The 15,528-nt window shown below is 38.6% G+C and overlaps 1 protein-coding gene across 3 annotated transcripts in view; it reads right to left on the bottom strand.

Moving 5' to 3' along the window:
• The window catches only part of VPS45 (vacuolar protein sorting 45 homolog), a 40,223-nt gene extending 30,563 nt beyond the window's left edge, over positions 1 to 9,660 (bottom strand). The window contains exons 1-7 of one of the 3 annotated variants that reach the window (XM_036441870.2): positions 9,445 to 9,660; positions 8,658 to 8,792; positions 5,882 to 5,942; positions 3,402 to 3,481; positions 1,697 to 1,765; positions 1,457 to 1,594; positions 872 to 982 (exon numbers count right to left, since the gene is read on the bottom strand). In XM_036441870.2, coding sequence (XP_036297763.1) covers positions 872 to 982; positions 1,457 to 1,594; positions 1,697 to 1,765; positions 3,402 to 3,481; positions 5,882 to 5,942; positions 8,658 to 8,792; positions 9,445 to 9,537 — 687 coding nt within the window. In that variant the 5' untranslated portion in view covers positions 9,538 to 9,660. The remainder of the gene's footprint in view (positions 1 to 871; positions 983 to 1,456; positions 1,595 to 1,696; positions 1,766 to 3,401; positions 3,482 to 5,881; positions 5,943 to 8,657; positions 8,793 to 9,444) is intronic. The other 2 variants (XM_036441868.2, XM_036441869.2) reach the window with 2 other exon arrangements.
• Positions 9,661 to 15,528: the final 5,868 nt, after the last annotated feature.

Here is a 15,528-nt window from a genome sequence, read left to right as displayed (position 1 = left end):
ATTCCAGAGTGGAACAGGTCACAACATGAATAAAATGATGACAGGAAACCATGTGTAGCATATCTGCAGACGTGAGCTGTAGGTTTTCTACAAGGTTGGGCCCATATTTGTCAAGATCAGGAATCTGTATTTAACTCAGTAGGCAAATGGGAACCAATGAAAATTTCTAAGCCAGCCATAACCAGGATCAGAACTGTGCTTTGGGGAAATTAATTTAACATTGTGTCTGTGAAATATATTAGAGTGGGATGAAATGTAAAGTGGGGAGAAGTAGGTGGCTCTTTCAGTATTCCCATGAATGATCTGAGTCTACACCATGGTAACAGCAGTAGAATGGAAAATAGCAGACAAACACTGGAAAAGTAGAGTCTATAGGACCTAGAGGTTGTCCTGATTCGGTGTTGGGGTAGTAGTAGAAAGGGACAGGAAGGATGAGGCAGAAGAAAGAGTCAAGGATTACTGTGGCTAGAAGAACACTGATATAAAAAAAAATCAAGAGCCAAAACCGGTTTGGCTCAGTGGTAGAGCGTCGGTCTGCGGTCTGAAGGGTCCCAGGTTCGATTCTGGTCAAGGGCATGTACATTGGTTGCGGGCACATCCCCGGTAGGGGGTGTGCAAGAGGCAGCTGGTCGATGTTTCTCTCTCATTGACGTTTCTAGCTCTCTATCTCTCTCCCTTCCTCTCTGTAAAATATCAATAAAATGAAAAAATTTAAAAAAACAAAAACAAAAAATAACACCAAGAAATATAAGGCAAAAACAAGAGCTGAAAATGAGGCAAAAAAATGGGCCATCCTGTTCATCTCCACATCTGCATTTTGATGAACGGCACTGAAATCATCCTTATGTTATGCTAACAAAGGTTTTTGCACCTGGTTTAGCAATGGGGTGATGGCGTCATCGCAGCGATCTAAAATAAGTAGCAATGGAGGAACCTCAGTCCGCCGGAACTCAAAAAGTTCATATTCTTTTGTTATGACTTGCTGTGAATGAGAAAGAGAGTTTGATTAACCAATCAGTTGCAGATAGCGATGATATAAATAGTAAAATAATACATAAAGAACTACATTTAACAAAAGTTCTTTGTATCTTCATGGCCTTCCATAAAAAAAAAAAAAACCCTCATAAAAAACAAACAAAAAAAAACTTGATAAAGTTTAATAACATTCTATTTCAGAGGATAGAATTTGAAACTCTATTTCACAGGTGATTTGATTGGATCAAATTAAGTTAAATAGCTTAGAAATGTTTCTTAGGTTACACCTAAGAATTTTAACTTTAATTTGTTGCTTTTGTTGTTGTTACTTTTTGGTTCTGAATTACAAAGACCTACCTCTTTGCCAATAAACCTAACACTTCATCTCCTTGATTGCAGATAAAATATTCCTTTAGTTTTTGAAATATCACAAGGAAATGAGTGGTCTGGTGTTCTGGAACCAGGCGAGGGAACGCCATACCTTAACACATTCGGCCAGTCTCTTTGCTGCCTCCGATGAAAGCTGATAGCGAATCATAGGGCATTTCTTCAGGGACAGAAGGAGAGCTGTCAGTCCTTGAGTTGTTCTGGACAGCTGGGCTGGATCCCAATTTCGACCCTTTTTAAAAATTCAGAGAAAACACTTAAATTTTTTCTTACTTGCTGAATTAACTCCCACCTGATAAATAAACTTAAAAAAAAAAAATCTTTCCTTCCATACCTGGCAGCAACCCAAAATATTGAGGGAAAACAAATGTGGATTCACAGCAATGTAATCACCATAAAATTCCTGCAAATAAAGCACCAAGATAAGCAAGTTATATTCCATAAGCCCCAACTGTATCAAGCAGCAATATTTTCACATGTGATCTGATCAAATTTGAGGAAACGTAAGTGTAAAAGATAGAAAAATTGATCAATTAAAAGTTAACAAAAAGTCAGTGTGGGGAAATTAATAAAATAATTATAAAACAGCAGCAATAATAAATTTTTTGTAAAAACCCCACAAAAGTTATAGAAGTATACATATTATATGCCTGGAGACCTCTAGGACTTATCAATTAGTAAAAATAAAACATTGCTATAGGGTATACAATGTCACACTCAAGCGAAAAAGAAATTTGCTTTCCAGTGCATTCTCATGAGAGAATATGGTTCAAAAGAGGTCATTATTTTTTATTCATAAGATATCCAAAATTGTTTATTTGTGGTCCTTAATACAATATTCTTCAATTAGCTTATAAATGTATTCAAATGTTTTGATAAATGTATTGGAGAACACTAAACTATTTAAGAAGGGTAACATGGTATGTTCTAATATGATGTATTATATAGCATGCAGAATAAATATTTAGGGGGTTCCAAATTTTAACCTAATGACAAATGTCTATTATCACCCAGAGCAAGCTAACCACAAACAGAACTTCAACAAATCCCATTCCCATCCTTTACTTCCTATTCTATCCCAATTAAACTTGGTCCTAATAGATGAATCTTCTTTTTTTTTTTTTTAAAGGACATTTTTATTGATTTCAGAGAGGAAGGGAGAGGGAGAGAGAGAAACATTGATGATGAGAGAGCATCATCAACCAGCTGCCTCCTACACGCCCCCTACTTGACTGGAGCCCGCAACTCAGGAATGACCTCTTGGTTTCCGGGTCGACGCTCAACCCCTGAGCCAAACTCGGCTGGGTTAGGTGAATATTCTTATAGAGTGGCTCATAAAACTATCATAGGATGGCCCTAACTGGGTTAGCTCAATGGATAGAGTGCCAACCTGCAGACTGAAAGGTCCCAGGTTCAATTCTGGTCAAGGGCATATGCCTTAGTTGCCTGCACATCCCCAGGAGTTGTGCAGGAGGCAGGTGATCGATGTTTCTACCTCTCTATCCCTCTCCCTTCCTCTCTGTAAAAAATCAATAAAATATATTTAAATAAATAAAAATAAAACTATCATAGGACAGACTTGATTTTATTCCCAACTCTGTGAAACTTAACCTACTAATAATAGGATCCAGTACCAGCCCAATTTCATGATTTCCACTGACTCCTTTAATTCTGTTCCCATCCAGTTTGATATATCTTCCAAACTTTCTAAATAGAAGTATAGTCTGGTGCAGTGCACACTGGTTGTGTCTGATGAGCAGCCTCCATTCTTTTGAGACAGCACTTTCCCTATTTTTAGACTCAAATCTTTTTTTTTTTTTTTTTAATATATTTTACTGATTTTTTACAGAGAGGAGGAGAGTTAGAAACATCGATGAGAGAGAATCATCAATCAGCTCTTGCCCTTGACCGGAATCGAACCCGGGACCTTTCAGTCCGGAGGCCGATGCTCTATCCATTGAGCCAAACCGGTTTCGGCATAGACTCAAATCTTTAAAAAGGTCCAATATAAGAGAGAGTTAGAGGACCAATATGTTTACCTGAACCTCAGCCACAACTTCCTGTTCATCAGCTTCAGCTAATGACTTCACATCACTCTTGCTGATCACATTACTGAAATCTGAAACAGACATATGAGTTGTTATTGACTAAAAGGAGATCATCATTGCTGCAATTAGACATAACTGGGCCTGACACTTAAAGCCTAATGAATAAGGGAAGTTTAGCACACAATGGAGTAGAGGTCAAAGTTGAACACCTTCAAGTTGGAATGAACAGCACAAAGATGTTTAAATCTATAAGTTCATAACAGTAATTAAAAAAAAAAAAAAAGACCACCATTGTAAGCATTGGCAGGTGCTATGGAACCAAGTCTTATAATGAAAATAGAAGGAAAGGGTAACATGATGATAAATAAAGGGAAAGAAGTAAGCTTTTATCCTTTTATACATAAACTGTACCACCAGATAACCAAATAGTAGATGAGGGGAAATTTCTCTTTATAGAAATATTTCAGCTGAAAAAATAAAGAAGGAAAGATAATGATATGACAGAATTAAAACATTATTTTTATCAGCTCCTAATGAATCAATGGTTGGACCTAGGTACTGAGCATCAACCACTGCTAATATCACAGTAAGAAAAGATCAATGGAAGTATACCACACTACCTATGAAGTATTCTTGTCAAAAAGAAATCAAATCTGAATCTAATTAAACCTCTACATCCAGGTACCAACTTATAGAAACTGGAGGACTTGAATTAATCTCTAGAGAATTATGCTGAATAAAAAAAGAAAAATCAAACCCCGAAGTTTATATGCTATATGATTCCATTTATGTAACCTTCTTAAAATGCCAAAATTATAGAAATGGAGAACAGAGTGTGGTTTCCAGGAGTTAATGAGGGGGTTGAGGGGAAGAAAAATGGCTAAAAAAGGATTCTTATGGAGATGGAAATGCTTTGTATCCTGACTGCATCAATGTCAATATTCTGGATATGATACTGTACTAGAGGTACCTAAGATGCTACATAGAGAGAAAGTGGGCAAAGGATATACAGGATTTCTGTATTAGTCTTATAACTATATGTGAATCTACAGTTCTCTCAAAATAAAATGTTTCATTTAGAAAAGAAAACCTATGCCCTACGTAGTTTGGTTCAGTGGGTAGAGTGTCAGCCTGTAGACTGAAGGTCCCAGGTTCCATTCCAGTCGAGGGCACATGCCCGGGTAGTGGGCTGAATCCCCAGTAGGGGGCATGCAGAAGGCAGCTGGTCAATGATTCAGTCTTATCATTTATGTTTCTATCTCTCTCTCCTTCTCCCTTTCTCTCTGAAATCAATAAGTATATATTAATAAAAAAGGAAACCTGTGACTATTAGTCAAAACCAACCAACCAACAAAAACAAAAGTAGGAATACTGAAACTAATAAAATTACCTATTTTAACCTCTTGGGGTTGTTGTAAGGACCAGATGAAATAATATATAAGAAAGTTCTTTATAAAATACAAACTCTGCCGAAACCGGTTTGGCTCAGTGGATAGAGCGTCAGCCTGCGGACTGAAAGGTCCTGGATTCGATTCCGGTCAAGGGCATATACCTTGGTTGTGGGCACATCCCCAGTGGAGGGTGTGCAAGAGGCAGCTGATGGATGATTCTCTCTCAGCAATGTTTCTCTCTCATCGATGTTCCTGACTCTCTATCCCTCTCTCTTCCTCTCTGTAAAAATTCAATAAAATATATTTAAAAAAAAAATACAAACTCTTATCATGTGTATCACAGACTCTAGTCTAAACCCTAAAACTCTATCCCTTCAAATTCTCAAATGTCCTACATAATGAGTGTTAAGTTTTGTCCTTGGTTTTAGAAATGGCTCAAATAAATTACACTAAACTCTATAAAGATCAATAACGACATCTAGAGGAGAATGGATGTAACTGCCAAAGCAGTATGTATTGCATTAAAAAAATCCGTATAAATGGTATAGTAACTACAAAACTAGTTTCTTTCCAGGCCTCTACTTCTCTATCTCTAGCCCCACCCCCCCACCACCAAAGTTAGGCACATAAGAGATATCTACTTGATGACTTGTACTTTAAATTCTACATAAAGAAGCAACAATAAATCTCTGCCTTTCTAACCAACTCAAGTATACCCTCTCTCCAAGTAAATGAATTAGCTTCTATGCCTGAGTTCATAAAAGTGTAAAATAGGAATAAGAATACACTTTGTGAAAATTGGCTACTTATAACTTCTTGCCTTACAAAGAATTTTAAAAGGCAAAGTTAAACAAAAATTTTTTTACCCAAACAATTAATGGTGAATGGAAATCACATTAAGCTTTCTGAAACAGAGTGTTGGCTGTAAGACTTTTAAACTTTGAAAGAACATTAAAAAAAACACCACACAGACTTTTTTAGTGATGGATTCAATTAACTTATTGAGGAGACAAAGAGACCAACAGAACATTCTAGCTAGGATATAGTTATATGATTGAATAGATGAAATAATATACTTACAAATAAAATATATACTGTATTTGGGTCTTCGGAGCTCCTGAATCAGATAATCCACATTCTCCTAGAAAATAACAAAATATGAGAAATGCTTAAGTGTAAAGCTAATAAACACCATCCATTGATTTATTTAAGTGTTTACTGAGAGTCCACTGTGTGCTAAGGTCTAGATTAAGTATATATATTTTGGGAGACTGAAGGCTGGGGATGAAAAAAAACACAATAAATATAATGATAAAGAATCATATGTAATTTTAACTAGCTGTGCTAAATTGGCCAAATTAAGATTAAAAATATATAAAGAACACAGATGTTGAAATACAACATAGAACTGATAATTCTGCAAATGTGCTTCAAGCTGCTTGTCTATAAATTATTATATTCATCTATAAAAATTATTATGCAGAATATCAAAACATGTCTAGTCCTTTTAAAACCAATAGTCAAGATAAAATATAGTTAATTATATTTGGCTCTTAACTTATTGGTACCTAAGACTGCACAACTTCAGTGTTTGGGAAGTATCTGCAAATAGTAGGCTAAGACCCTTTATATATTATTTTAAAGTAAAATAAGAAATTTAGAAGTAAAACAGTTCATTTTTTATATGGTCAAAACATTAGAATTCCCGTTGTGTAAGATTATAATGCAGGTCTTAACTATTTTTGATATCATAACACAGGGTTAAATTTCAGTATAAATTTGGTCCCCAAACTATACATGACATAAAATATCATTTTTTTAAAAATATATTTTATTGATTTTACACAGAGAGTTGTTGAGAGGGACAGAGAGTTAGAAACGTCGATGAGAGAGAAACCTCTTGCACACCCCCCATTGGGAATGTGCCCGCAACCAAGGTACATGCCCTTGACCAGAATCGAACCCGGGACCTTTCGGTCCAAAGGCTGACGCTCTATCTACTGAGCCAAACTGGTCCCGGCTAAAATATCATTTTTGAATGTTAAAAAATCCACAATTTTCTTACAGAATTAAAAATAATGTAAGTAATGCACACTGCATGTTAAGTGGAAAAAATACTTTGCAAATTGTCATTTAGATTAAAAATACCTTAAAAAGTAGTGGAATCTTAAGGGAAAATTGCTTTTAAGAACATATTTTGAGTATGACAGACTATATACATTCATATACTTTTTAAAAAATATATATATTTTATTGATTTTGTACAGAGAGGAAGGGAGAGAGATAGAAAGCTAGAAACATCAATGAGAGAGAGTCATCGATCAGTTGCCTCTTGCACACCCCCTACTGGGGATATGCCCGCAACCAAGGTACATGCCCTTGACCGGAATCGGACCCAGGTCCCTTCAGTCCCCAAGCCAATGCTCTATCCATTGAGCCAAACCGGTCTCAGCTACATTCATATACTTTCATATATATATATATATACACACACACACACCAGGATGGAGATATATATATATATTAAAGAGGTTCTCCAATAAAAATGTTAGGAAATTTTGCACTAGATGATCTCTAAGATCCTTCTCACAACCATAATGTTATGACTAAGATTTACAAGTGTGAAACAACTGGAAACTATTATAACACAGTATTCATTAATTCAGGAATGGCTTATTGAGTATACACTATGTGGCAGGCATTAGAGACATAATAGTGTGACAAAACAGACCCATCTCTGATCTCATGGAGCTTACTGCTGGTAGGTGAGATACATATTAATTAATCAGACAGAAAATATGATACTTCAACCATGACAAATAATAAGGAGAGGAAGATGGTGCTGTAATGCTATGACAAGAGGGGTTGACCTGGTCAGCAAGGCCAGAGAAGATTTGCTTGCAGTGAAGTTCCTGACAGAGGAAGAGCCTGTGCAAAGGGCCTGTGGCATGATGGAATCTAGTGTACTGAAACATTAGTGTGACTAAGAGAAGGGGGAATGGTTTGAAATGAGGCTGTAGAAATGATAGGAACTAGACCACACAGAATCTTGCAGGCCACTATTAAGGAGTTCTATCTTTATTATAAAACTAATGAGAAGTCATTCAAGTTTTCCAAGTGGGGCGAACACGATCAGATTTGTATTTTGGAAAATACATAATGTACAAGCATGGTAAAAGAGTATTTTGGAGTTGAAGAACAGGAATATAAAGTAAGAGAATATACAAAATAAGATTGAAATAGTTAAGGGTTTTTAAAAGAGGACTTAAGCAAGATTTAGATGGTGGACAACAACTGATAGAAGGCTAGAGAATCTCAAATGAGGGGAAGAGAACAGAAATGAAAACACAGAGGGATGACACAAAGACCTAGTGGCTTAGTGGAAGAGCAAAGGTGGGACACTGGAGTTTGGATACCTAAGGGCACACCAGACCTGCTAAAGGAGTGCTTTGAGGAGTAAGCTACTAAATAAAGATTTAATCATGAGCCATTATAGGTTTCTGGGCATAGATGCAAAGAAAATGATAAAAACTCAAAACGTTGATATAAGTATATAAGATTAAGTGGCAATGCTATTCAGTGAGAGGAGGTTAATCCAGGAATAAAGTGATCCGGGTCTGTTAGGGAGTAGCTTTGAAAGTATCTGAGAATCTAAAAGACATTTTGAAGGAAAAAAACTGGCTGTACGGAGTAAACTATGGGAAGAAGGAAAGTCAAGGTTGCAACTCTGATAAACCAAGATAATTATGATGCCAAAAACGATAATACAAATTTATTTTGCCTTCTTAATGCCTTCAGATCATAGCGTTCTGTATTTGCCTGGGCAGATGGCAGATGGCAGTTCAGGATGCAGTACCTTCGTAGGCCGAAGAAAACAAATTGCTTTCAGGTGTTTCATGGTCTCCCGATTCGGAGAATCAATGCGTTCAAAAAGGTACACTTCCTTCTGAAGAATCTCTGATTGTGTGTATACCATACTCACTATACCAGTCTGTAAAGAAAAAAAATTACTAATATTATGATGGCCCAGAATAATAAGAACAAGCAACAATATCCCAAGGCTTAAACTTTTTTTTTTAAAAAAATTAATATTTAACTGGATATCTTACCTACTAAAATATAACATTTACTGAGCATCTAAACATGTATGTAATGTACCAGAATGCTCTCTGTAAATATAGACAATCCATACATGCCCCTCCCCCTATTTTTCTATTACCTTAAAGAGGTTTTTATTTATAATTTAAAAAATTGCAATCAACAAATAATAACCTGTCATCTCAGCTTGAGCTCCAACATCTTTACTTTAAAAACACAATGTTGAGTAGAAATAACAGGATCATCCCCAAAAGCCTTTCAGGTGCTGTCTCACTTATTTCTTGACAGAAACATTTAGAAAAGGATTTCTATTCCAAGAAATTGTCTCGGGGTACAAGAAAAAAAAAAAAAATCTCTGGCGGTGGCTAAAGCCATTTAGTCTAAAAACCGACTGGGCAAGCTTAACACAATCTTTAAATTCCGTACAGAACTGACCCTCTTTTTAAAAAATCTCCAATTAAATACCAAATCCTGCCGTGGAATGTGACCGGCTATTGTAAGGGAGGGAGGATTCCCACACGAATCCCGGGCAAAAGCGAACTCACCGTCTCTTTATCCATGAGAAGCACTTTCATCCCCGGCCCGCTGTCCTCTATCATTTTGGAAATGTACTGCTTCACAGCCAGAACCACGTTCATGGTGGCGAACTGACAGGTGAGCCCCACAGCCCTTCCCGCCCCCTTTTCTTCTGGCTACAGGAACCCGGGGCTCCTCCGCCTGGTCTCCGCCGCTTCCTCCCCGCCCAGCCTCGGCTTCCGGAAGTCCGGGCGGCAACGCTGCTGGGACTTGTAGTTCCGCTGCGACTTGTAGTTCCGCTGCGCAGCCGGGAGCACAGGGCCTGCGCGCCCGGCGCCAAAAAGCCCGGCTGAGAGCCTGGGGGCCCCTCTTCCCTGACGGGGCTGTTGACCCATCAGCAGCGGCAGGTGTTGGAGACTGGGACTCCCAGACCACTGGCTTCCCGGCCGCGGCCTGAACCCCGCCTGCTGCCTTGTGGGGAGAGGGTGGCGCCTCGTGGGGTGCGGAAACTTGGCATAAGGCCACCTCCGAGGCAAGAACGGAGCATGGCGGTGGTTACTCCTTGCCATTCATGAACGCTTTCTGGAGTGGCAGTGAAGGGCGAGGGGAAGGGAGATGGCGTTGTGCTCCAGGCTGCTCCGGACTCAGAGGACGACACTTAGATCACACGCGGTGCTTGCTAAATAGCGGCGGGTTTCAGCTTCACGGAGCCATTAGGGCGAGGACAGGGCCCCGGCAGAGGGAGGTCCAGATTGGCGTTCGGAGGACGGAGAGCATCTGAAATCGAACAAATGCTTGTTGAATGAATGAACAAAGGGAACGCCCTTTAGGGGTGTTTTGGGGGAGGCCTCAGATCTCCCAGGAGGGCCTGGACCTGGGGTCGGCCGCGGGGACTCCGAGCCCCGAGCGACCCCGGGTTCAGCGCGCTGGGCGATTGGGCACCGCGGGCTCCCGCTGCGGGGGATGAGGGGGCCGCACGTATCCGCTGGGGCTAAAACCAAGTAGCATTGGGATGTTCGGGGAAAACTCACAACTTTTGATTTAAGAAATGGCAAAAACCTGAACAGCAAAATAAATCTTAAAGCCATCAACTTCACAAAATCTGCATTTGTGTTTACATCCCACAGGTAGTCTCTCCGCACCGTTTGTCCATACGGAGGGTAAATGTTAGCTTCCCCGCACCTACATCGAGGAATTGTAAAATCAGGGAAGACAACAAGAAACAACTGCGAGAAATCAGTGACTCTAAATGCTTGTAAATAGCTCCACCAAAATAATGACCAGTGTTTGTAGGCGTCAGTGTAATCAATAGGTTCAAAATGATCAAATCCATCATCCTTTCATTGAATTGTAAGAAGTATGTAATTAAAACGAGATCCAGAGCACATTAACATTCATCTGGCTGTTAAGATCATTTTATAAAATATGCCCTGCTGGTGTGGCTCAGTGGTTGAGTGACGACCTATGAACCAGGAGGTCCCGGTATGATTTCAGGTCTGGGCACACGATGGGGGCTGATCCACAGTGTGGGGCCTAGTTCTATTTCACTCATGTTTCTATCTCTCTTCCTCTGCCTTCCTCTCTGAAATCAATAAAAAGGTATATATTTTTAAAAGAATGCTTTATAGAGCGTTATACACAATCTTCAACTCCTTTTAAGGCAAATTAGAAGCCACTCGAAATACAGATTTTTATCATTCTGAGATTGTGAAAAATGTGTTTATTTTCTCCAAGTAAAACTTCCCGTTGGGCATTTTTTTTGTTGAGATTTGTTTTGAAAGAGAAGTTATAGTAAAATGAAAATATGAATCTTTCAATGGATACAAATGAGAAAAATCTAAATCTACACAGAAGATACCCAATATATATTTAATGGTGAAACTCATTACTGGGTAAACTACAATGGCATGTTATTCATTTAAAATGTTCATATATTATAGAAAACAGAAAACCCCAATGCTAATGAAAACGATACACCTGCAAATTCTTTAAGTTACTGATATTTGAAAATTCACCTCCACTCACCTGTCATTTGGTTTTTGGTTTTTTTAACCTGTCATTTGGACTGCAGTATAAGATTGTCTTCCCTTAGCGGCTAAGCGGCTTAGCCGAAACCGGTTTGGCTCAGTGGATAGAGCGTTGGCCTATGGACTGAAAGGTCCCAGGTTCGATTCTGGTCAGGGGCATGTACCTTGGTTGCGGGCACATCCCCGGTAGGGGGTGTGCAGGAGGCAGCTGGTCGATGTTTCTCTCTTATCGACATTTCTAGCTCTCTATCTCTCTCCCTTCCTCTCTGTAAAAAAAATCAATAAAAAATATATTTAAAAAAAGAAGATTGCTTTCCCTTGACAAATATCTCAGTAAACTTTTGTATTTTTCCTTTGAAGTGAATATTACCCCCATATTACAGGAGTTCAAGAAGTTGAATAATTTTCATGAGGTGACAGAAAATAGCAGATAGAGAAAATAGCAAATAGAAAAACCTTTTCTGTGGGCATTTTACCATGTTTCTTTGTACTGTTTGTTTTCCCATTTTCTAGAAAGTACATTGTTACTTCTTTGAGGATAAAGAGTGTGGTGTTTTTGTCCGCCCTCCCCCCCACCCCCATCCTTTTCACTAGTACAGTGCCCTGCACACAGAAAATACGTACCCAATAAATATTTAATGTTGGTGAAACTCATTACTGGGCAATCGGCTACAATGGCATGTTAAATAAAGCATAGAGTTTTATATGCACAGAAGAGATCAATATTCTAACCTAGGTGATTCACACCAATAATTTTATTGAATAAAATGGAATAAGTTCTGGAGAAATATCAGGGGCTTTCTTCTCAAATTCCTAGGTAAATTATAGGAATGTAGGCTTGACGGTCACTGGAGCTCTGGTAATAAAGGGCATGGCATTTGTTTTTTCTGATTATCTGCTGTAGAGATTAAAGAGAGGACCAATTCTGTACGATTGTTGATTAAGAATTTATTGACAAAGCATCCGTTTTAGAAAGTATTTAATTCACGTTTGAATTGTTTCAGCACTCAGATAGAGGGCCTCCTTGGACCACCAAGAAGGCTCTTTGTAACTGGTTGCTGGCTCGCTGAGTAATGGTTACGTGAATAAGGGAAAATACCTTGTTTTGGCCAAAATAGATGACAAAATGTTTGTTTAATGTTGAGTTTAACCTTTTCTTAGCTTTAAGTCCTATTGAATTGTTGCATAAAGAGACTGCATTATCGTAGTTTTTTGTTTTTTTTTTCATTTCTGAACACCAGAATCCATGCTTATATCCAGAACACTATACTACAAATGGCAGTTTTCTATTTATGACAAAATATACTGGGTGTCCCCCCAAAAAAATGTATATTCATTTCAAGAGCTGATAGCTCAATTTTGAAAATGAAATGTATTTTAATAAACACTGCCTTTATTCAAAGTATGTGTGTATATTTTTTGGAACAACCTATATAATAAATAGTGAAATTGTTTTTTCTCATGAAATTCTAGTTACTAATGAAAGGATAAAATAACATCCGGACTCACCACAACTAATTTAGAAATAATATTGGGGGATTAGATTTTTCCCCCCTTCCTGGTGATGTAGTAATTTAAACTCAGATGCTGTAGAATGATTCAATTCCCCGTCAGAGGAACACTCGAGTTTGGAAAGGAGCTTGATTGAATGAAAGAATACTGAAGTGAGAGCCAGATGATCTGATTTATAGAATACTTTACTACTAATATCTGGATGAACTTCAGAAACGATTTATGCTCACTAGTACTCTGTCTTTCAAATGAAGGAAATGGATTGGAAAACACCAGTACATATTTATTTGTATAGAGAAGTCATTCTCTTTGTTTTATATATGCATACTGTACATGTCTTGTTCAATTTCTGAGAGCAGCATCCTCCTATATAATAAAAGCGCAGTATGCAAATTGTCCCCTCCGCCGGGAGTTCGACCAGGGGGCGGGGCAGGGAAGGGAGGGAATACCAGGCGAGCAGCCAGCAGCCACTAGGGACCCTATCAGCGGGGCCTCTAGTATTAATATAAATCTAACACCGTCATGATCTGCTTTAGCCCGGTCTGAGCCCCCACAATGGTATAAGGTCCAGAATCATTTGTCTTTGACATTTCTTAGGACGGGCTCTCCTTTTCACTCTATCCATGAATGGCTTGTTGATTCCTTCTTTAGTTTTTTTTTTTTTTTTTTTTTTAATATATTTTATTGATTTTGTACAGAGAGGAAAGGAGAGAGTCAGAAACATCAATGAGAGAGAGTCATTGATCAGCTGCCTCTTGCACACCCCCTACTGGGGACATGCCCGCAACCAAGGTACATGCCCTTGACCGGAATCGAACCCGGAACCCTTCAGTCCCCAAGCCGAAGCTCTATCCATTGAGCCAAACCAGTCTCGGCGATTCCTTCTTTAGTTTTGGTTAAAGCGTTTCCTTAAGTGGGGAAAGAAGAAGGCTATATCTCCCTTCTTTAATTCTTGATGGAGGGGTGTAGATTTTATAACTTTTTGAGGGAAGACTACATATACGTAGGGCCTGAATATCTCAATGTTTCAGTGTTTCTTTGCTTTCTCCTGTGGAGTATTTAGGAACTCATCCTTCCTGGAAGTAAAGTGATGGTATCAAGGCTTAAGACAAGAAAGAGGTAAACACACACACACACACACACACACACACACACACACATGAGAGAGGAGTTTAAATTATACTTGTTTTATAAATGTGCCCTGATGGGGGCTGAGATCGAACCTGCAATCCAGGTACATGCCCTTGACCAGGAATCAAACCCAAGACTCTTTGATGCTCAAGCAGCCACTCTAACCACTTAACCCCGTTAGGGCTCTGTGAATATTTAATGCCGCTGTTTTTTAGTTGAGTTAAAACATCAAAATTGAGTGACACTTAACTTTCACAAAGTCATTTCTCTATGTGGTTCTTAGAGGAAAGTGTCTCGGTCACCTATATAGACATCTAGTTCCTGACACTGGTTGCTAGAGGTTATTCTTTCAACAAGTACTTATTGGATACCTACTATGTGCTAGCCATGGAAATACAACATTAAACAAAACAGACAGAATTCCTAATCTCATGGAGCTTACAATCTAGTGAGGCCATTCAGACAAACAAAATAAGTAAATGTTATGGTAATTAGGTGGTGATAAATCCTGTAGAGAAAAACAAAACATGTTTAAAGAAGGGAAGGCAGGAGTATTGGAATGTGTAAGGTTTGCTGTTATAAATTGGGTAGTGAGTGCATCATTCACTGAGAGCAAAAACCTGAAGGAGTTGTAAGGAATAAGCCATGTGGTATCAAAATAAAGAACCTCCTTGCCCTAACCAGTTTGGCTCAGTGGCTAGAGCATCGGCCTGCAGACTCAAGGGTCCCAGGTTCAATTCCAGTCAAGGGCATGTACCTTGGTTGCAGGCACCTACCCAGTAGGGGGTGTGCAGGAGGCAGCTGATGGATGTACCTCTCTCATCGATGTTTCTAACTCTCTATCCATTTCCCTTCCTCTGTAAAAAATCAATAAAATATATATTTAAAGAAATAATAAAGAAAGAACCTCCCAGGTAAAAGGAAGAGCAATTGCAAAACCGCTGAGGTGGGGCCTGTTCATATAGCTGGAACTGAGGCAGTGAGGGGAAAGGAAAAGGGGAACAGTTTGTGGAGTTTGTCTATATTTGAAAGCATTAATATCTAATATACCTAAAGCTCTTTATAAAACAAAGTATAATTTCGAATAAATGTATGGAATCCTATGCTTGGTTTAGGAGGCTCAGTACGGGGAATATCTGACTTAGGAACAATTTTTAGGTAAAGGACTATAAGCTCAGCTATGAGTCAGTTACCAGGATCTGGCTTATGAAAGAGAAGCAGATGCAAAATTCAGACGCAATAAGAACGGTGTTTTATATACTCTAGCTATTACCCAGGGTATTGAGTTTTTCATAATTAGCAAAAATTCATGCACTTTTTAAAGCAAAAATAAAAGGGGGTGGGCGGGATGTATGAGGAGGCCTGAAATCTGTGATAAAGTGTCAGTTCTGCTAAAACAATTTTATATCAGCCGACTTTCCAGTTTCTGTTGCCCGTTCTGTT

This window comes from Pipistrellus kuhlii, unplaced genomic scaffold, assembly GCF_014108245.1.
Source record: "Pipistrellus kuhlii isolate mPipKuh1 unplaced genomic scaffold, mPipKuh1.p scaffold_m20_p_18, whole genome shotgun sequence".
NCBI lineage: Eukaryota > Metazoa > Chordata > Mammalia > Chiroptera > Vespertilionidae > Pipistrellus > Pipistrellus kuhlii.
The sequence above is the reverse complement of the archived record's forward strand: the minus strand, read 5'-3'. Positions and strand labels throughout refer to the sequence as shown.